Source organism: Lactuca virosa, chromosome 8 (genome assembly GCF_052849685.1).
Source record: "Lactuca virosa cultivar CGN04683 chromosome 8, Lactuca_virosa_CGN04683_v6, whole genome shotgun sequence".
Classification (NCBI taxonomy): Eukaryota; Viridiplantae; Streptophyta; class Magnoliopsida; order Asterales; family Asteraceae; genus Lactuca; species Lactuca virosa.
The window spans coordinates 393903709-393925300 of NC_136433.1; the positions used below are offsets into that span (position 1 = coordinate 393903709).

The 21592-nt window shown below is 39.1% G+C and overlaps 1 protein-coding gene and 2 non-coding genes across 6 annotated transcripts; 2 read left to right on the forward strand and 1 right to left on the reverse strand.

Annotated features, from left to right (window-relative positions):
• Positions 1 to 13178: 13178 nt before the first annotated feature.
• On the reverse strand, positions 13179 to 19791 carry LOC145131507 (Polyketide cyclase / dehydrase and lipid transport protein). 4 transcript variants are annotated; one of them, XM_079066182.1, is made up of 8 exons: positions 19438 to 19791; positions 19005 to 19104; positions 17701 to 17826; positions 14636 to 14731; positions 14505 to 14557; positions 13788 to 13836; positions 13586 to 13633; positions 13179 to 13498 (listed from the first exon to the last, which is right to left on the reverse strand). In XM_079066182.1, the coding sequence occupies exons 1-8, from the start codon at positions 19671 to 19673 to the stop codon at positions 13412 to 13414; spliced, it is 795 nt and encodes a 264-aa protein (XP_078922308.1). In that variant the 5' UTR covers positions 19674 to 19791; the 3' UTR covers positions 13179 to 13411. The 4 variants fall into 4 exon arrangements, with proteins under 4 accessions (XP_078922308.1, XP_078922310.1, XP_078922311.1 ...); XM_079066184.1 differs by having other exon boundaries at positions 19409 to 19598; XM_079066185.1 differs by lacking the exon at positions 19438 to 19791 and adding an exon at positions 19320 to 19431.
• On the forward strand, positions 16380 to 16453 carry LOC145135107 (small nucleolar RNA Z105). The gene has a single exon (XR_013719586.1). It is a non-coding gene; the product is annotated as a small nucleolar RNA Z105 (small nucleolar RNA).
• LOC145135108 (small nucleolar RNA Z103) lies at positions 16803 to 16905 on the forward strand. The gene has a single exon (XR_013719587.1). It is a non-coding gene; the product is annotated as a small nucleolar RNA Z103 (small nucleolar RNA).
• Positions 19792 to 21592: the final 1801 nt, after the last annotated feature.

The window sequence follows — 21592 nt, forward strand, 5'->3', positions numbered from 1 at the left end:
GCCCGTTATGTTCCACGGGTTGAGAGAGAGAGGTTGGCTCAGGAGTTTCTGGAGCTGAAGCAGGATTCAGAGTCGGTGACGGAGATCACCAGGATGTTTACTGAGAGGGCGATGTTTTGCCTGGAGTTTGCTTCGGAGCAGGCTCAGATGTCCCGATATCTGAGTATGCTCAAGAGGGATATCAGGCAGTTTGTGTCTACGCATAGGTGCGAGACATTGCTAGAGTTACAGGAGGCCGCTCGGCGGCGTGAGTTGGAGATGGAGTTGCAGTTGCGAGAGCAGAGGCAGGCCCCAGTGCAGTCGCAGCCGGCGTCGAAACGGTTCAAAACCGTTGACTCTAGGGTTGGAGGTCAGAGCAGCCACACTTGTGAGAAGTGTGGGAAGGGTCATGCCAGAATTTGTAGGTCCGGTGGTACGTGCCGCAAGTGCGGAAGGAAGGGGCATTATGCGAGGGATTGCCGACAGTCAGCCCCGGTACAGGATATGAGGATTTGTTATCACTGCCATCAGGTTGGACACTTGAGGGCCAACTGTCCACAGCTTGTTACAAGACCGGTGTAGGCTCCAGTGCCGGCCACTTTGAGGATTACGGGTGGAGGTCAGGGTGGAGCGGAGCCTCCGAGGGCTCAGGGACGCGCATTCCAGCTTACGGCAGAGGAGGTCAGGGCAGAACCAGATGCAGCTGCGGGTATGTTTCCATTTTGATGTCTTGTTATCTGTTGTTTATGTGGTATTGTAAATTTGTCTGCCTTGTTCCGCATGTTTCATAGTATGATTGAGGATCTTAGTAGTTAGGAGTTGTAGTTAGCGTTCAGGAGGACGCTTGGACAAAAGATAAGGTACATGATCTTGTTGCTAGGAATAGCGACTGCGATGCAAGAAGTGTTCAATTGGGATTCGAACTTCCTTAGAGTTTGGGTGTACAATGGCGGAAGGGTCATTCGGTGGAGGTTACTCACTCCCGAAGGAGTCAGTTCATGGATAAGAGGGAAAATATGGAGTAAGGGCGATTGAGCTATGCCGGTTTTGGGCATCGGTGGTTAGTAGTCAGTGCACTAAGTGGGGAGAATTGGAAAATTCTCCGGTAAAACAGCAAGTATCCAGGGTTGGTTAGCTGTTTGGATTTATCAGTGTTGTTAGCCGAGAGTGTGGCATGATTAGAGCAAGTGATAGACAAGTGGGGCAGGGAACAGACCATGATTTCAGTTAAGGTAGTTGGTCGATGTGAGGCCTGGGTTTAAGCCATGGAAAGGATTCCGGGAATGGAACTGGAGTTCGGAACCCCAAGAGGGCTAGAACAGACTGCATGGGAGAGATTCCCGGGAAGAATAGATCAGGGTGATGTGCGACAGTCTTTGAGCGGTCCGGATAGACTGAAGGCCAGTAGGCGTACCAGTCAGGCCGAAGGCTCGGGGAACGGTCCAGATAGGCTGAAGGCCCAGGAGGGCGGTCCAGACATGCTGAAGGTTCTGAGAGTGGTCCAGATAGGCTGAAGGCCTGGAAAGGCGGTACAGTCATGCTGAAGACTCTGTATGTGATAGTGGATCGATATGAGGAGAATGAGTAAAAATGTCGCCATGCAATAGTAATCGATATGGTCTGGCCCCAAGTATTGATCGGGATGATGGAGATGGCTGGAGGCCGTGCGTGGGCCTTGTTAGTTATGTGATCGGATTCAGAGTATATGGGAGTTAGAGAATAACGGTTGCTCTACATGGATAGTGTAGAGCGGAGTATAGCTCTGTGGCACTTATAGGTGCGGTAAGGGTTGATGAGTAGACTTCCTGGAAAGGAAAGGTATGTAGCTCCGGAAGGAGTGTGGGTCCTCTGAGAGGAAGGCATGCAGAGTAAAAGGATGATCGAAGATGCTTCGGTTATTGGTAGTAAGCACTAGGATTGTACCAGATATATAGAAGTTGGATGCCCGTTGAGATGCCCGTTGTGGCAATGTTGGATGATGTGCATGCATGTGTTCGGTCTCCTTGGAAGAGGAGAAGGTAAGGGATTCCCGATTGGAGATTGGGACAGAAGTAAGGTAGTGTCTTCAGGTGGCACTCAGTTGATGAGCGTTGTCATCAGAGAAAAGAAGCAGGTGACCGGCTTGAAGCAGTTGATCGGAACCCTGTAAGGGAAGAGATGGATTTAGAGATTCGATACCTATGTTTGAGGGAAACTGAGCCGGTTTGAGATCAGTGAATGCATTGTAGGAGTATCATCCGGAAGTTTGTGTTGCCGCAGGCTTCGAGGACGAAGCCTAATTTAAGTGGGGGAGATATGTAACGCCCCGTTCGAAAAGTACTTATTTATGAACTTCCGAGATCAAGAGTAAGGGCGTTTCGGTCTTTTATGGGCAATGGGTTTTATTCGAGAAGGTTTCGGGTCGGGGAGTGTTGCTAGAAGCATAGGGCTTCTCGCCACCTTTTCGTGGATATAAAGTTCGTCGGAAGCGGACTTAGAATAAAGGAGTTATGACACTTTGAAGATAGTGTCAACAATGGTCCCTAAAGGAAATATCTGGCAAAGGGGTCCTAGGCATGCATGGAGTGCATGCGCGTAATTGGCTGGGTACGCCCAGCGTAAGATAGGTTACGCCCATCGTAGAGTGGATAAATGAACGTGGGTGTTGGGGGCGTACGCCCAGCGTACAGGATGTACGCCCAGCGTACGTCCAGAGTCTTTAAACCCTAATTTAAGGGTGAGCCACTATATATAGAACATAATGGCTTCAACCCTAGCCCCCATATCAGCCTCCCTAACCTCAGAAGAAACCCTAGAACGTTCCAACCTCCATTTTTAGAGATCTTGGCCTTGGAAAGCTCATCTTGGTGGTTTAAGCTTGGAAGAGGAAAAGAGGAAGTTGTCAAGGAAGGAGTTGGGTGGCTGGAGCTCGTGGATCTGGGAAGGCATCATCTTCTAGAGCCCTTTTGAGGTATAAAGTCTCTTGCTTGTCATCTATTTTGTGTAGATCTTGGTGTTATGAAGTTTTGACATCATTTCTTGTCCTAAAACCCCAAAGTGATGCATGATGTGAGTTGGTTGAGATTAGCTGTCCTTTCAGACCTTAGGAGAGGTCTTGAGTGAGAAAAATGAGGTCCCAAGGGCTTTGGTTGTCTCATGTATGATGTAGGTGGGTCTTAATGGATTAAGACCTTGAGTTAAGAGCTTTATGGATGTCCCAAGTGATAAAGTTTGAGACTTTATGGATCCTAGGCATGTTTGGTCGATGGATCTGAAGTTTGGGCTTAAGAGCTTAAGCCATTAAGAACTTATGAGGACTTTTAGTTCAGCGAGTTTACGCCCCGCGTAAAGTGATGTACGCCCAGCGTACTCACCATTCTGCCTGTACGCTTAGCGTACATGGGGGGTACGCCCCGCGTACTCTGTCTGTATGGATCATGAGTTTTTGGGCCGTGGTTTGGGGCATGTTTGGGTATTTGGGCCTTAGTGGGCCATCAAAAATCATATTATATGGACCAAGGAATATATTTTGGGCTTAGGGTGAGGCCCATTAAGGGATTGGGCCCAATGTAGCAAATTGGGCCATTAGTGGGTCACTAGTGGGCTTGAGAAGCTTACCTAGTGTTGGGCCCTTCATATTATGGTGTTGGGCCTTAGTCATGGACCAGATTGGGTTAAGGGTAAAATGGTCAATTTACCCTTAGAAGGATATTGTTTTGGGCTAAGTGTTTTTGTGGCATTGATAGTTCGGGGAGCTAGAGGAGCAGCATTGCGGGGATTGTCAGATAGCAGCCAGAAGGGTACCAGCAGTATTTCGGCAGTCGCAAGGTGAGTTATCCTCACTATATCGACAGGGTCTACGGCACCAAGGCTGGCCCTTTAACGGATGGAAATCCGGGTATTGATTGTTATGTGATTGTTTTGCTAGATCTGCATCCTGGGAATTAGGATGGTGTTATGTTAGTGAGTTGGTTAAGGTCGGTACCCGGGATATAGGGTAATGTTATGCTAGTGACCGGTTAGGTCGGAATCCTGGTTAGGATGTTGATATGCTATGTGATCTGTTAGACTGTTGTCTGGTCGAGGATTGTTATGTGATTATTTGTTTTATGTGCACATGGTTGTTTGACGGGGGTTGGGTTGAGGCGGGTCCTGCTTAGTGCTGTAGGCTAACATACCCAGGGCGGACCGGACATTCTGAAGGCCCAGCGAGCGGTCCGGATAGGCTGAAGGCCCCGAGAGGGCGGACCAGACGTGCCGAGGCTCGGAGAGTGGACCAGGCCGACTGAAGGCCCGGTGTGGGCGGACCAGTCATATTGTAGACTCAGAGAGTGGACCAGGTGGATTGAAGGCCCGGTGCGGGCGGACCAATCACACTGTAGACTCGATGTACATGGCTAGACTCGGAGGGTGGACCAGGTGGACTGGAGGCCCGGTGCGGGCGGACCAGTCACACAGCAGACCCGATATGCGTGGTTGTTCCATTTGTGATATGATATGAGTATGTTATGTGTGGTTGTTATTTTGGGGGTAACTCACTAAGCTTTCGGGCTTACAGTTGTAGTGTTATGTTTCAGGTACTTCAGGAGATCGTGGCAAGGCGAAGGCGTGATCGTACCGCTCCTCATGCTTTACGATTTTATGATATGGTTATGGGGATACTCTGATAATAAACTATTTTGAAAACGAGATGTATGAAGTTAATGGTTTTTGAATGAATGAAAATGTTTTAATTTGACTCAATTTTTATGGGTGTTACATGCACCAACATCAGTGGATCTCACTAAGCGTTGGCTTACAGTTTTGGGTTATGTTTCAGGTACTTCGGATGAACGTGGGAAGGCGAAGCGTGACCGTACACATCCTCTTGTTTATGAATTATGATTTTGGGAGACTCTGATGTTTGAAATTGTTTTGAAAACTATGTTTGTAAACAATTTGTGAATTTGGGTTGGTTTTAAAAAGTTTAAATTTATTGTGATATTTATGGGTGTTACATTGATCTTGAAGACGTGATGGTTTTATGGATTCGAGCCAGTTGACTTGTTGGTTACAAAGACTTATCTTCACTTATTATCTTGCTCCTAATGAACATGAATCTTGGAAAGCATCTGAAACGCTTCAATGATAAATGGCCTCATCACTCTTGATTCATAATGAGATGTTTACTGATGAGTTTATCTTTTCTTGTGCTCTCTTTTATAGCTAAAACTTCAAGGGGTAGATATCTTGGAAAATGGAAATGCATTTATGACCATTCAATTCCAAAGAAATGATGGAAAAAGTCTTAATCTCCTTTCTGAAAAAGCTGCAAATATTTCCATGTTTAAACTATTTTCTTGTTTGACTATCTTTTTTGTTTGTATTCTTATTCTGTACCATTTTTTAATGAAAGGGAATCGGACGGTGGCAACTTTAAGCCTAGTATGCAACTTTTGACACATCATCGTCCCTAGAAGCATGTTGTTGTATGTGACTAAATCTCTCTCTGTTTCTCATTAGTGATACCAATTGCTGAGAACATTGAGGCACCCCCTCACACTGATTGTCTAGTACTGTCTAAACTTTCTTAGTGAGATTGCATGGTCCAAATAAAAAAATCGACAAAAAGGTTGGGGTGTTCATTTTGTATTTAATCATATTTACCTGACCCTGTCCCTGAAGCATGCTTGTCGTATGCATCAAGTCTCATGTTCTGCTGAAACATTAAGCAAAACCCAATGGTTTACTATAACGCCCCGTTCCCGGTACGTATTTAGTTCATTAAATGCTCATTTTATAAGAGCTACTCGACGATTTGGTAGCCTTAACTCGTCGAGTAGATGCCAGTTTAATCGCGGTGTTTAAGTGGATTACTCGACGAGTCGGGTATGGACTCGGCGAGTAGGTCCATCAGGAGGAAACCCTAATCCTTAGGGTTTGCACCATATTTAAGCAACATTATGGGTCTTCACCCCAGCCCCCATCACCTTCACAGCCTACTCTTGAAACCCTAATCAATCTTGTGCATTCTTGAGCCATTTTTCCTTACATTTGTGTGATTGAAGCTAGGAGAAGGAAGGCAAAGAGTGAGTACAACAAAGGAGGGCAGAATATCTAGAGTTCTTGGGTCATCTCAGACTTATTGAAGGTATAAAGCTAATACATTGGCTTCTACCCATTTAGATCTCCTTATAGACTTGTTATTTGCTCTTTTTGGGTCCTTTCCAAGGTCATTCCAAGATTTGAACCTTGGGGGAGGGAAGAACTTCAGATCTGGACATTTCTGAGCTTTAAAAGCCCAAAGTTGTCACCTTTATTCAGCCATGACTCCATGACATGATGTAGACATTCATTTTAGCTTGGATTAAGTGTTTTAGCTTCATAGCACCTTGCATGCACGTAAAGTTAGCAACTTTACGTGTCATGCTAGCTTAGGAGCCCAGATCTACGAGTTGGAAGCAATGGAATGGACTGTAATCGAAAGAATGGAGATGTCACAAAGTGGACTCGGCGAGTCGGTTCATGGACTCGGCGAGTCGGGTCTCAAACCCTAATCTCTTCTGGTTATGAGTCAAACCAGTGAGTGGAGGTGGTGACTCAGTGGGTGGAACAGGACTTGGACATGAAAGTTGAAGAACTCGACGAGTCTACGAAGGGACTCGACGAGTTAGAGTCGATATGTCCCTTTTCTGATTACGCTAGGACTCAGCGAATCTAGGGACGACTCGACGAGTCAGTTCGTCCAGTTGCGATGACAGTTAGCATGGGAACTCGGCGAGTCATAGGGTGACTCGGCGAGTCGAGTCGCGAGTCTTAAGGTTTCTGAGTTCTAGGACTCGGCGAATCAAAAGGCTGACTCGACGAGTAGGTCAACCCAGAAGGTTGACTATGGCCAAGACGTTAACTTTGACCAGGGGTAAAATGGTCATTTTACCCTAAGAAGTATTATCAGTTCTTGATTAAGTATTGTTATGAAATTTACAGCCGGAGAGTCGCCAGAACAGCAGATAGGGATCCCTCACCCAGTTTTTCAGCAGTCAGTCATACGAGGTGAGTTTCCTTCCAGTAGGAACGGGTCTACGGCCACAATGCCGGCCCGTTTAGATGATAGTAGTTCCGGACTTCGGTCCGATGCCGGGGTGGTCCCGAGAAGTAGATATGTATGCTTGATGTCTTCGTGATTCATGCATGTTATGGTATGTGTTATATGTTCCGGACTTCGGTCCGATGCCGGGCAAGCCCGATGCAGTATATGTGATTATGTTATATGTTCATGTTCATGTTATGTGCAGTTATTCCGGACTTTTGTCCGATGTTGGGCGGGGCCCGATGCAGTGGGCGGGGCCCAAGTTATTCTGGACTTCGTTCCGATGCCGGGCGGGGCCCGATGCAGTGGGCGGGGCCCAATTTATATCGGAATTCGGTCTGATGTCGGTCGGGGCCCGATGCAGTGGGTAAGGCCCAGTATGTGTTATATGTGATATATGTGTCATTGTATGGTATGTGGTAGTTTGGGGGAGCTCACTAAGCTTCGTGCTTACAGTTTTCAGTTTTGGTTTAAGGTACTTCCACTAGCAAGGGGAAGGGCTCGGGATGATCGCATGGCACACACCACAGTCTTCAGCCTGGGAGTTTTAATCTGATATTTTGATATGACATTTGACATGAGATTTGAAATGTGATAGATATTATGAGATTTTGAAACACATAGTTTATGATTTTATACTTTGGTAATGAAATGATGGTTTTAATAATGCTTTAAAAATGAAATTTTTGGGTTGTATTTTTGGGATGTTTCACTTACCCTGATTGCATCATCAGCATAAGATTTACTTGTCTGGTCCTTAAATGACAAGGGGTTGTTCATGTCCCTGACCTCCTAGTTTGAGGTATGACATGATACCATTATGATTTAACGGTGAATCTTTGATTCTAGATTGCAACTTACTCCATGATACGGAAGTTTAAACCAATTATTGTTGATGAGTTAAACTGTTAATGATTCACGCTGATTTCACCTCAGCGTGACTAAAACAATCCATTCTTGCTCGTATATTCTTCTTTAAAGTTTTATGATTCAGCATAATGTACCATACGTTGATGAGAGCTTGGAAAATTTGTGTCAATGGGTATATCATTGTTCGTGATATATCAAACGCACCTATCCACTCTTGCCATTTTTCTCCTAATAAAAGAGATTTATGATTTAGCTTATGAAACCACACGCTGATGATATCTTGCATACTATGACGATGAATGATAGTTTAAGCCCACACTATCAGAAGACATCACAATCTTACTAGGCTACAATTTGAAACTCTATTCTGCTCAATCTCTACTTCTGTGTTAGCTACTGATGTCAAAAAGGGGGAGAGAATCTTGGTAAAACTGAAAATCTTGCTGAAGAAATCTCGCTATTAGAACTACGGAAAAGCACATTGTAAGGGGGAGTTGATTCAAGCTGATGTCAACATTATCAACTCAACTCAAGCTCATCATCTATTCATCTGCCGTCTACTGAAATTCATAAATGCTTGATAAGTCATTCATCTTCTCAGGGGGAGCATTCGTTAAAACTGCAAGAGTCAAGATTTAATTCTTACTCTTAAGGGGAGCACGAGCCAAAAGTATTCATTGAATATTATTTTTGACATCATCAAATATGGGGAGATTTTAAGGTCACACCTTATGATCTGATGAGTCAAACACACGACACGCTGATAGATCAGCGTCAACGTCTACTACATCTACATCGCCAGCGTATCAAGCTTATCATTGCCAGCTTATAGTATAGTTATCCGGTTGTAATCTTTTGTATATTAGGAAATTATATAGATAAAGTATAGAATATATCACATATCCGGTATCTTTATGATAAGATCGGTTCTTAATATAGATTAGACGCAATCCCTTCAATCAAGGGATATAAATGTATAGATTAGTATATATACAACATTAGGGTAAACCCTAATGCTGTGATTGTGGCTTTGTGTCAATCATCTTTGTTACAAACCCGTCTTCTTGTGAAGACAAAACCTCTTTCTTGGTGAAAGAAACAATTTGGAGAATTCTCTGTGTCTTTTAAAATTTGTTCTTTATTTTTCGTTGTTTAAGTTTCTTTTTGGTCTTTATACTTGAAGTGTATCCGATCGATACAAACCTTCAGCCATATAGGCAAATACCATGGTTCTAAATAACGTTAGGCGTGACTTGGTGGCAATATCAAACCTCACGCTTTTACGAATTGTGGTGAGCCACATAGTTTGTAAGGCGGAAATTTTGTATATATTCTACTATTATTCTTTTTTTATACATATATGGCCTAATGATGCGTATTTAGAACGCTCCAAAATTCCACAACACGACTCGGATTTCCAACACCACAATTGATAAGAAAATTGAAGCTTGGAATCGAATTTGCAGCGGAATAACACAAAGAACAAGAACAAAAGACAAGAAAAAACAACAATGACAAGAACAAAGGATAAATGACAAGAATAACAAAAAGATGGTATGAAGATCTAACTAGACCTATAGCTTGAAACTTCGGTGAAAACAAATCAAGACTTATTGATTTGAGTTCGGTGAAAACAAGTTAAGACCTATTAACTTGAGTTCAAGATCAGAATCAGGAAACGCGTCCCAACAAAGACCAATTTCGAATTGTAAGCAACGACTCTATGAACAACAGTTCAACTTTATCTTTTCGACATAACACTACTCTACAAATGATAGACATGGCTATATATATATATATATATATATATATATATATATATATATATATATATACCCTTACAAGTTAACGGATAAAAGAAACTAAAAGTCACCTAATTATTATGTCAATTAATGGCTTATTTTAATACTGATAAAAATAATAATAAAAGTTGGTAAAGTCTTGTCTTGGGAAGGTAACGTTTAGGGAAGTGGAAAAGGCGGTTGCAACTTCCTAGGACGTGTACCAGCAGCCTTCGTTCGCATCTAAGTTCCTCGGGACAGCCACTCATTCGCATGCATGAAACCCATCATATCCAAATGTCTCATTGGTACCGAGTAGTCCATCAAAGCCAATGTGGAAATCGGAATGAACAACAAGTAACCCAATGGAACTAAAACCATCAAAACCAATCCATGTATGCGTCGGGATTGAATGCGTGAAAGTCCAATTCGCAATCGCATCCAGCTTGCTTCGAGATTCGCAACAGATCACAATCACAATCGCAATCGCAACCGGGTTGGAACTTGAGGTCGCATTCGCAACCAAGTCGTTCGCATCCAACGATCCTTCGAGGTTTGCATCCGTTCACAAGAGACTGTGATGCCTTGCAAACGTTCGCATCCGTTCTCAATCAATCGCATTCATCCTCCAGTCGCAACCCTTTTCACTGCAAACTGAAGTTGCTGTTAGAGAAACGCCTTCCGGAAGCTCTTGATTCTTCGCTTCTGGTCGCAATTGGTGATCGCAACGACTTGAGCTCGAATTGGAATTTAAAGTTGGCCAATCGCAATCCAAATTCGTATCATACCCTCCTTCTTCGAAAGGAATTGCCCTCAATTCTGAGTGATCTTCAACTAATTCCTCTTCGGCCACGAAATTGATTTTCTCAAAATTTTCTCCTTCCCCATCAGTGTTATAGATGGCTTCGAAATTTTCTTCAACAGAATCGGTGTCACCGAAATGACTATTCTGGTCTTAACCTAACATGTCACGAAAGAGTTGACGATTGTTCAACAAAACCGAGAAGTAAACATCCATAAATTCTGATTCCCCGCTCATTGGAGACATTCTGAACCAGGTTTTTGGCTTTGACAAACTTGACAAAAACTTTTTTTTCTCTTCTTTTTTCTTTGTTTTTTTAAACTGCAATAGCAACCGGAATCAATCAACAATACTCTGCAAGGACTTGGGTCTCTGATAGAAACTTCTGGTCACATAGGAACTTGTAGCTCTGATACCATTTCATGTGTATTTGGACCGCTCCAAAAGTCCACAGACTCGGATTTCCAACACCACAATTAATAAGAAAACTGGAGCTTGGAATCGAATTTGTAGCGGAATAACACAAAGAACAAGAACAAAATACAAGAACAAAGAACAATGACAAGAACAAATGATAAATGTCAAGAATAACAAAAGGATAGTATGAAAATCAAAGTAGACCTATAGCTTGAAACTTCGGTGAAAACAAATCAAGACCTATTGATTTGAGTTCGGTGAAAACAAGTTAAGACCTATTAACTTGAGTTCAAGATCAGAATCAGGAAACACGTCCCAACAAAGACCAATTTCGGATTGTACGCAACAACTCTATGAACAACAGTTTAACTTTATCTTTTTGACATAACATTACTCTACAAATGATAGGCATGGCTATATATATAGCCTTACAAGTTAACGGATAAAAGAAACTAAAAGTTACCTAATTATTATGCAAATTAATGGCTTATTTTAATGCTAATAAAAATAATAATAAAATTTGGTAAAATCTTTTCTTGGGAAGGTAACGTTTAGGGAAGTGGAAAAGGCGGCTACAACTTCCAAGGTGTCCAGGAAAGCTCCATGTGTAAAGTAGCACTGAGTCCCAAAGCCATTCACAACCAATAGACACCCTTCGCATTCCAGCAGCTAGCCTTCGTTCGCATCTAAGTTCCTCGGGACAAGCACTCATCCACATCCAAGAAACCCATCGTATCCAATTGTCCCATTGGTACTGAGTAGTCCATCGGAGCCAATGTGGAAATCAGAATGAACAACAAGTAACCCAGTGGAACCAAAACCATCGGAACCAATCCATGTATGCGTCAAGACTGAATGCGTGAAAGTCCGATTCGCAATCACATCAAGCTTGCTCCGAGATTCGCAACAGATCACAATCGCAATCGCAACCGCGTTGTAACTTGAGATCGCATTCGCAACCAAGTCGTTCGCATCCTCGTTCGCATCCAATGATCCTCCGAGGTTTGCATTCGTTCACAAGAGACTGCGACACCTTACGAACGTTCGCACCCTTTCGCAATTAATCGCATCTATCCTCCAATCGCAACCCTTTGCACTACAAACTGAAGTTGTTAGAGAAACGCCTTCCGGAAGCTCTTGATTCTTCGCTTCTAGTCACAATTGGCGATCACAACCACTTGAGTTCGAATTGGAATTTAAAGTTGGCGAATCGCAATCCAAATTCGTATCACTTAAGGCGGCATTTGGTTAAAACTTAGCGTCAAGTACAAGCCTTGGAGTTATGACGCGTCTTGGCTATGACGAGCTTTTTAGAACATTGACAAATACTCATTCATACTCATCTGACATGCCATCTACATGGATTTATTTAGAAACAAAGATTATTATTATTATTATTATTATTATTATTATTATTATTATTATTATTATTATTATTCTCCAAACCACCACCGTCCAACGCCACTACCACCACCATCTAACACCACTACCACCACCGTTAATTTAAACTGTGTCCATACAATATATATTTTTTATAGTTTCATTGGGTCCAAACTTAATATATATTTTTTATAGTTTCATTGGGTCCAAACTTATTTTTACAATAACAGAGATGTACTTTTCATGATTGTTCATAAAGAATCAATAATACATACCAAAAACAATTGCACAACCGTAGTTTTCGTGTTTTTAAACCATGTTCATCCAAACCCATAAGTATATGTGGAGTTCTATTAGTTTTTCGATTTTAAAACTCAAACCCAAAGAATTTGTTGATATGCAATGCTTGTGATTGAGATCTGAGCAAAGGAGATGTTGATCATATACACCAAATACAAAATGTGACAATTTTGAATGTGTTTGTGTTTGGATCCGAAGCCTAAGACCCAAAACCCTATACAATCTTCTTCAAACTAACAATTTGGGTTTGTGTTTGTATTTGGATATATGAGCATATAAAATCCTGTTCTATCTTCATCCCAAAATCCGTATATGTATAAGAATTTATTTCAGGGAAACCATCTTCTTTTAATATGAATCTTCAACAAACCCAACAAAACAAACTAAACCTAAACCTAAATCAAAAAAAGAAAACAAAACCTTAAATCGGATGTGTAATTAACCCATAAGATGGTAATAGCATTATGTGTTTCAGGTTTCAAGTGTGCAGCCAGAAAAAGTCCCAACCCCAAATACCAGTAACCATCCATATCTACATATCCTATCATTATGAATGGTGGCCACCTGTCGGGTGTGATGCCAAGTCAACAAAACAAGCAGAGGGAGAATATTAGTTGTGTTTTTAATACATACATACATGGAGTCCGCTGTAAATAAATGGGTGAGCCGAAAAATGATTGTTTTATAATATTTCCTTAATGGAAAAGTATCTATCTAAAGTCTAAACATATATTGCCTTCCATCACCATCACCATGACATGACAGAATGAATTTAGTTACACAGCTTCTTCACATTTTACCCGGAAAAAAAGATAATATGATGAATGTGTTGTATCAAGACTCATGCTGGTATGTCCTTGCAAAATTTGCAAACCTTTCCAAGCCGTTTCCCAGCAAATTCTTAAGGAAAGGTTGCAGCGCCTGCTTAAAGACAAATCATGTTACATCTTCAATTCCACCCCTTCCCACTCATATAAGATATATCTCAAATCAAATCTACAGACTTACAGATGCCACAGGGGCCAATAATTGAGGTACTTCATATGAAACAGTTAGCTGTAAAAAGGAAAATCACATCATTAAACGATTGATCAAGCAAGTAATACACGTTTCATCTTTTCTTATCCTCATCATGTAAGCGGGTAAGCAAGTTGCCATGATTGAAAAAAAAAAAAAAAAAAAAACTAAGAATTTAGGCAAGGGGACTTACTTCAACTAAGCATGATGAAGAACCTTTGGGAAAAAATCGTACAGCTCCTCTGCAACCACAAAAACACATTCTCATATATATATATATACTCCAAGATTAACTAACAAACCAATGTTGGTCATTCTCCACTAAAAATTAGCAACACAAGGGACAGATGCTTTGTTGCTCATATCGACTAGAATTGTGTGATTTCTTTGCTTTTCATAAGTCGTGCTATTTTCATTAACTTATCCCCCCAATTAGATTGTAAAACTAACACACTTTGTACCTCCCTGTGTAAAAATGCTATTCTTGATGCATTAAATTTCAAATTCACACACAGACACACATACAGACAAACATATAGCTAATATCATTAAGAATTTTTTCTTTTCTTCATTGGTATCATTTAGATTATAAATTGTACCTTGGGCTTTAGGAATTATCTCAAATCTCCAGGCTAGATGGTTCTAGTTGTAGTGTTTCATCAAACTTGGTATAATATTTGGGCAACAGCCTCATAACTAATGTTTCTAAAAGTAAAACCTTTCCTCCCTCTTTCTTTGCATGCACACACAAATCTATAGGCATTATATAACTATATGCCTAAGTCGATTGCATGGACCTTATGCCCGGTTAGAAAGGAGATGAAACAGGCGTAATTATCAACAACAATGAGGACACTTTGGCTTCTGCTTTGTTTAATGTAGCATAGAACCATCATGAATGAATGATTACCTATTGGGCAGACCTTCTAAAGATCTCCAGTGGATTTTTTGATTTGGGATTGGCTGCAAGATTCAACAATCAACACTGGGATGTGAGAATTGAGAAAGCAGTTTGTACTGTAGAGGAAGGGGTACACTTACCTGCATATTACGAGCAAGCCAAGAGAATTCAAGATCACGCCCAAATGCGTTATACTTTAGAGACCACCGTGATAACTCAGGCTTCTCTTCTAATATCTGAAAGCACGAGACAGGGATTAGCTAAATACTTCAAAAAAAAAAACAATGTGCATGTCAAGGGAAACTAATTCGTTTGCCCGTTTCATGTCCAAAGTTTTCTTTTTAATTGTCAAATCCTAGTTTTGAGTCAACACCTCAATTATGGTATCCCAACCCGAATCCGCCAACCTAACCCAGTAAATAAAAGAATAAACCTTATGGCTTCATGAAGTCGAGCAAAATTCATCAGATATTTATTTAGAGTGTTTCTTTTAATTCTATATTCTCTTTAATTCTAACATCTACCACATACCGTACGAACTTGGGTTTCAGGAGGAAGAAAAAAAAAAGGACAGGATTCAGTTTTTCAGAAGCCACTTCTTTGTCTAGACTAGACTAGAGGTATGGGGCTTAACAATGACACCTCGCTTACTCGAGACTATTGTGGATGAACATAGAGCACCTTAACATCAAATAAATTACACAAAGAACTACCATAACCATACTCAATAGTCAATAGTGAGGTGCTCAGGCAAAAAATGGATTCTCAAATAACATATTCGTTGATAGGAGTTAGGACCATATAATTCAACAATAACTAGTGCCTAGTTTGGTCATCAGATGCAGATGAGGTATACTTGACAGTAGGTAACAACAGACAATGAAAATACAGGCAGAAACAATACAAATGTTCAAATTTAGCAACCAAACAACAAAGATAGACTTCGAAGCATGTAAGAGCAGGCATATATATATATATATATATATATATATATATATATATATATATATATATATCCCCTCTTCTAAGAAAACACCCCTAAACCTGTCACATGGCCATTTTTCATACCTCTACTTTGACATGTGGCACCTTCTCCTTAATCCTTCTCTCTAATTCCCGCCCACCCCAACCCTTATTGACTATGGAATCATCTATTTATTCCCTAAAATCATGCAGTTGTTTTCTCTAATTTCGGTTTCTTGGTTTTGGTAACCGATTCAAATTTAAAATACCCACATCCTGCATCAAATGGAAACCTTCAATTCTACCTTATGGTTAAATGGTTTACGGGTGATCTCTATCGTGCAGATGATGTTTTGTGATTTTTAATTTGATGCAGCTTATAAAGTCACTTCCACCATCTTCCTTTGTCGATCGTTTCTTTGATGTTGTAGTGAAAGAGAATAAGCCCTAAATTTAGCAAGATATAAACTCTCACAGGCTCAGAACATCTCTCATATCCAATAAACATAAGTCGGTTTCCTCCAGATGCGTGCATGCTATGGTTGCTTCTCTCAAAGCCAAGGTATATATCGCTACATGTTTAACAAGAACAATTGAAATGTCTTCCTTGCCCAACCCTTACATAAGCTACCATCTAATCAATATGTATATGAATTGCTGTTATTTGGAATATGCACGTAAGGTGTTCTATGAAATAGGTGACAAAATTATTTTGTTTCGTATGGCTCTTATTTCCTATCAATCTATGTTTTGTGTCTTTTCAATTTAGAAATTTCGAACCCAAAAGACGATTTTGGATATAATCTCGTGACGGTCGTCTAAAATCACGTCTTTTTGTAGGGCTGTGATAAACTGATGTAGTGATCCCTTTTTTTCTGATGGGTTTTCAGTCACATTCTAATTTCGAAGTATATGTATATGCGAGCATGATGATGATTGTTTAATTATTCCAATTTAACTCATGAATGGAATCATAAACCTCATACTCATTCTGAATGTTCGTTGTGATTAATTTTATATCTATGTTTCGTTTTTTCCCAAATTGCACTTTGTGTCAATTTGACTGTTAGACGAGCATACCGATGATTCTCAATGCTCGTCTTTAAGTGATAAATCTGTATTACATGTTTCATTTTGAATTCCACTTCATATTAATTTAACTGAGCACACTTTTTTATTTTTCTGTTTTTGGAGAAAAATCCAAGCCAAAATCTGATCCATTTTATTATTATTATTATTATTTGCCGTGTAAATTTTGTTTAGTTTTTGAGAAATTTGGTTTGTTTATTTGTTGTTAATTTTTTTTGAAAGAGATATTTGTTGTTAATTTTATGAAACTTAAGATTGGAAGTGATGATTAAATGCCCATTTGATAAGTTGATTGTAATGAGCTCAGATATTAAAGCTCTCTTTATAAAAGAGAATCGAAGCCATAAATCTGATCCATCCTTTCTTTTAATTACTTTATGTTTATTTTTTCAACTCATTTTATTAGGTTATTGAGTTGCTCATTTTTTAATAATTAAAGCTGCAAATGTTTGATTTTTTTTGTTAACATATTTTTTAGAAACAACTGTATTAAAAAATAATCAACTGATCATTTGGCAAGATAAGAGCTATCAGTTATGTTGCACCTGTTATTGGGAGTTATTGTACAAAGATAATTGAATGAGTATTTCTTTGATTATGAGGAACCAAATCAGTGCCTTTTTTAGATTATGGAACTAAGGGTTGTTTAGTTCAATCGAGCAAAATATGGTAAAGAAATAAAGTTTCAAACTCAATGCATGATTAAGGAATTATGAAGTGTTAAAAACTTACAAAATAAATATTTGTGTTCATTATTTCACTAAATGTTATTCTTACATTGAACAGTCAGTAAATAGAAAATTGAAGTTCCAGTGAATCACCCACACCAACATGGTAACTTTAGCAATTCTTCTTTTTTTGTAAATACTTATAGTTCTTATAGCGAAAACTTTTTATGTGCACGCAAACCTAATAAAACCGTTATATGTAATATTCATATGCTTTTTAGTCCTAAAAGGGGAGCAATTAAGCTTCAATAGGTATATATTTTTTTTATGAAAAGGTGTCTTAATTTTTAAACCTCCGAAATTTACTTCGTCATATTTCACCAACAGGTTAGAATCTGTATGCCTGTTGGTACAAACAGGTAAGTATAATGTACCTTGGTTGTGTTTGTACCTGTGTATTGATACAAACGGTAAGTATAATGTACCTTGGTTGTGTTTGTACCTGTGTATTGATACGTATTGATACAAACAGGTAAGCACATTGCCATTTTACAGGTTGTGGATTGGAAATTGTCTGTATCTTTTAAGTTTATGCACTTAAAGGGATTTTTCTGCATTAAAAGGGTAATTTTTGTAAGTTTCCACAAAAAAGGGATTCTTTTTTAATTTTCTGCATTAAAAGGGTAATTTCCATATTCAAAGGGATTTATCTGTAGTTTTATGCATTAAAATGTTAATTTATGTAATTTTCAGCATTTAAAGTGTAATATTTGTCATCTCCTGCATTAAAAGTGTAATTTTTGTAACTTTATGCTTTTACAGAGTAAGTTCTAAAGTTTTCTTCATTTAAAAGATAACCACTCTCACTAATTTATTTTTCAATATTCATGACATGTGTTTGCCTCATTTAGAGGATGATTTAGTCCCCGATGCAGTTTGTTCATTATCTCAATATGGTTTAACCCTTTCATACTAATTTATTTGTTATACGGTTATACCAATGTAATATCAAATATAGATTGAACGTACATTGTTATATTTTATAATAATGAAAATTTTTATGAAGTAAATGATCATTTTACCCCTTTCATTTTTTCCAATATAATTTGATTTTTTGCTAATAACAGTAATGCACTTTCTGTTTCGCATCTGATAGGGGTAAAATGGTCATTTATATAAAACCAATGTTTTAGTGGTAAAAATAGACCAATAACCAATATAATTTGATTTTTTTCCTATTAACAACAATGCACTTTTAGCTAAATATGGTATTTTTTTTATTTTTAATTCCATGGTGTAGTTGTTGCTTCATTCTGAGGATGATTTAGCCCCTGGTGCAGTTTGTTTCATTATCTCAATATGGTTTAAGCCTTTCATTCTAATTCTCTGTTTTTCCTATGAAACTACTTTTTTTTTGTACACATATAGAAAGTAAATGACCATTTTACCCCTTTTATTTTTTCAATAAAATTATACTAATTTTGGCTAATAACACAACACCATCAATTATATTGTTGTACTTTTTTTATAACTAAAACAAGTTTACAACTAATAGCAATATACTTTGAAAGTACATTGCTATAATTTATAAAAATTCACAATATTTCATGTTTTCTTAGAATCAGAGTTACGCTATATATTTTTGTTGATATTTTATTTTATTTTTTGTCTATATAATGATTATAAAAATAACAACCGTGGTTTCCACGGGTTATAACCTAGTATATATATATGTATATATATATATATATATATATATATATATATATATATATATATTAGCACGCACCTTGACAGATGAAATGAAGGGCATCCAAAGAGGGATCGCTTCCCTATCCAAATAGCAATTATAGGCTACCGAAATTGGTACATCGATTTCCATTTTAACCCTGCATAAATCAATAACTAGAAGATTGAAATGAACAGTGCAAATCAGATTTTAGCCTAACTGAAAAGGGAAAAGAATGGTTCCAGATTTGACAGCATAGTTATATAAATTTTGAACCAAACAAAAACTGCTTCCCTCTTTAATTAACAAACTGATGTTAGCTTTGAATCTGTATGGTAACTAGTAAACTAGCAAGAAGTAAAAAGTAATAATAACCTAGAGAATAAGACCAAGTCCTAAATGTACGCATTTAGATGCCATTAGTTTCGAGATTTGAAAGGGGGAAAATGGTTTAGGAAACGAACGCATTAGGGAATAAATAGAAGAGAAGTACGTGCAGTCCTGCCATTCCATGAGGAGGGTGGTGCGTCGTGGCATGTTACTACCGTGATTGATTGACCGAAGCGAGGCTCGTTTGAGAGTGATACCAAGGAAAGGAGAAAATGAAGATGACGATGATGATGGTGGTGGTGGTGGTGGTGGCATGTGTCTGTCTGTGATTCTAGTTGTTCTGAGGGTTTCGATGGCCGATGACGGGTAAACAGAGAAGACGGCGGCAGAGGGCGACATTGGAAAAAAGGCGGAGGAATGTGAGCCGAGGGAGAAGGGGCCGATGAATGTCAGAGTTTGAGATCATCAAATTTCTGTGGAGGAGCATTCCTTTGGCTTTGTTGACCCCACGCTTACGCCTTGTTCCCTAGTTTTTAATAACTGAATTTGTGAGTTAAAATTTTTAAGATCTCATAGTGTTTGGTTGACCGTAGTGTTCAATTATAAAATTAAACATTTTATTTTATTTTATTTTATTTTATTTTATTTTTTTTTTTTTTTTGAGTTTAACATAAAGATTTCATAGCACAAATGATAAACATATTCCTTATATTTTGGAAAATAAGTGAAAATCGACAAGAGAAGAGAAGATTTTTACTTGTTAGATATGTTTTAGGTTATACAAGCATATGATTTCAAAAATACTATCAGATTTCATATTTTACCAGCAAAAATATCACAACATTGTCTATAACATCCAAATTTTGAGGTACTTTGTATTTAAATTTTTTTTGGCATGTTTAGGGTTGCCACCATGTGGTAAAGGACCACCACGACGTGGCAAGTCTAGATTAAAACGCGTGTTTCATTTAGCCGTTACGGCGTGACAGCAGCCTGATGGCAAAAACCCTAATTTTTTGGGTTTACTCCCTATTTAAAGGAATGAGGAGGTTAGGGTTAGCTCATCCTTAGCCTCCATCAGCCTTGAAGAAACCCTAATCTCTTTCCTCAATTTTTGAAGCTCTTTTGGTGTTCTAGAAGCTATTGAAGGAAGAAGAAGAAAGTAGTGAGCTAAAGATCCAGCAAGCAAGTTTCCATTCTTCATCTTGGCACTCTTTTGGACCTTTGTAAATGTCCTAGACTCGATTTTTATCATATTAGGGTGCTAGATCTTGAGCTTTGTCCCATAATCTTCTTGTTCTAGTTAGTTAGAATGGTGGGATCTCATAAAGTTTGCAACTTTACGGATCTCTAAGACATTTGGTGTAGTTTATGGCTTGGATCTGAAGTTTGCTTGTATTTTGAAGTCATGCATGAGATTTAGGTCATAAACTCTCATTTTGACCTATTATGGGTTCAAGACATGCATTGGACATGTCCATAAAGTACCCACTTTTATGTTGGTTCTAGTGTTAGAAACAATTCTGGAAAAGATGGACTTCGGACTTAAAGGAATGAGTGCTTAATGGTTAAGTCAATGCCTTGTGGAACCTAGGGTTTGAGTTTTGGACCTTTTTGGATGGTCCTAATGGGTAGAGTTAGAAACTTTATCCTTATAGACCATGTTTTGGATTAGATCTGAGCTTTGAAGATCGTGGGCTTGAATAAAACAGCTTAATCCATTAAGTTATTTGGAACCCAGTTCCCACGACGTGGCATCAGGTCGCCACGCCGTGACGATTGGGGCCAGATCGGCTGTTTTGTCATCTTGTGCCCACAGCATCGAGGACTGTGGTGTGTTGACTTCTTTGATCGTTGACTTTAGGCATTGACTTTTGACTTGATTTGGCTTTTGGTCAACTCATAGTTTTGAAAGGTAGACTAAGGGTTTACCTTGTATGACTGTCTAGGTGGGGTATAGCACTGTGTTCCAGCAGTGAGAGCAGTAGCAGTTAGCTATCGTCTGTTATCGATTGAGGTGAGTTTCTTCACTGTACTCGTAGGTCGAATGCACCAATATCGGCCCATTGCATTATGATTGTAGGATGATAGTTGTGTTTGTGACACTTGTTGTTATGCTTGTATGTGTTTGTTGTCCTTGTGACTCGTGTTAATATGATTGTATGATTAGTTTTAGGGGGTGAAATAGACCCAGTACTGGTTGAAAGAGACCGAAGGGGTGAAATAGACCCAGTACCGGTTGAAAGGGACCGAAGGGGGTGAAATAAACCCAACTTAGTTTTGTATTGTTATGTATGTATGGTATGGGGTATTTTGGG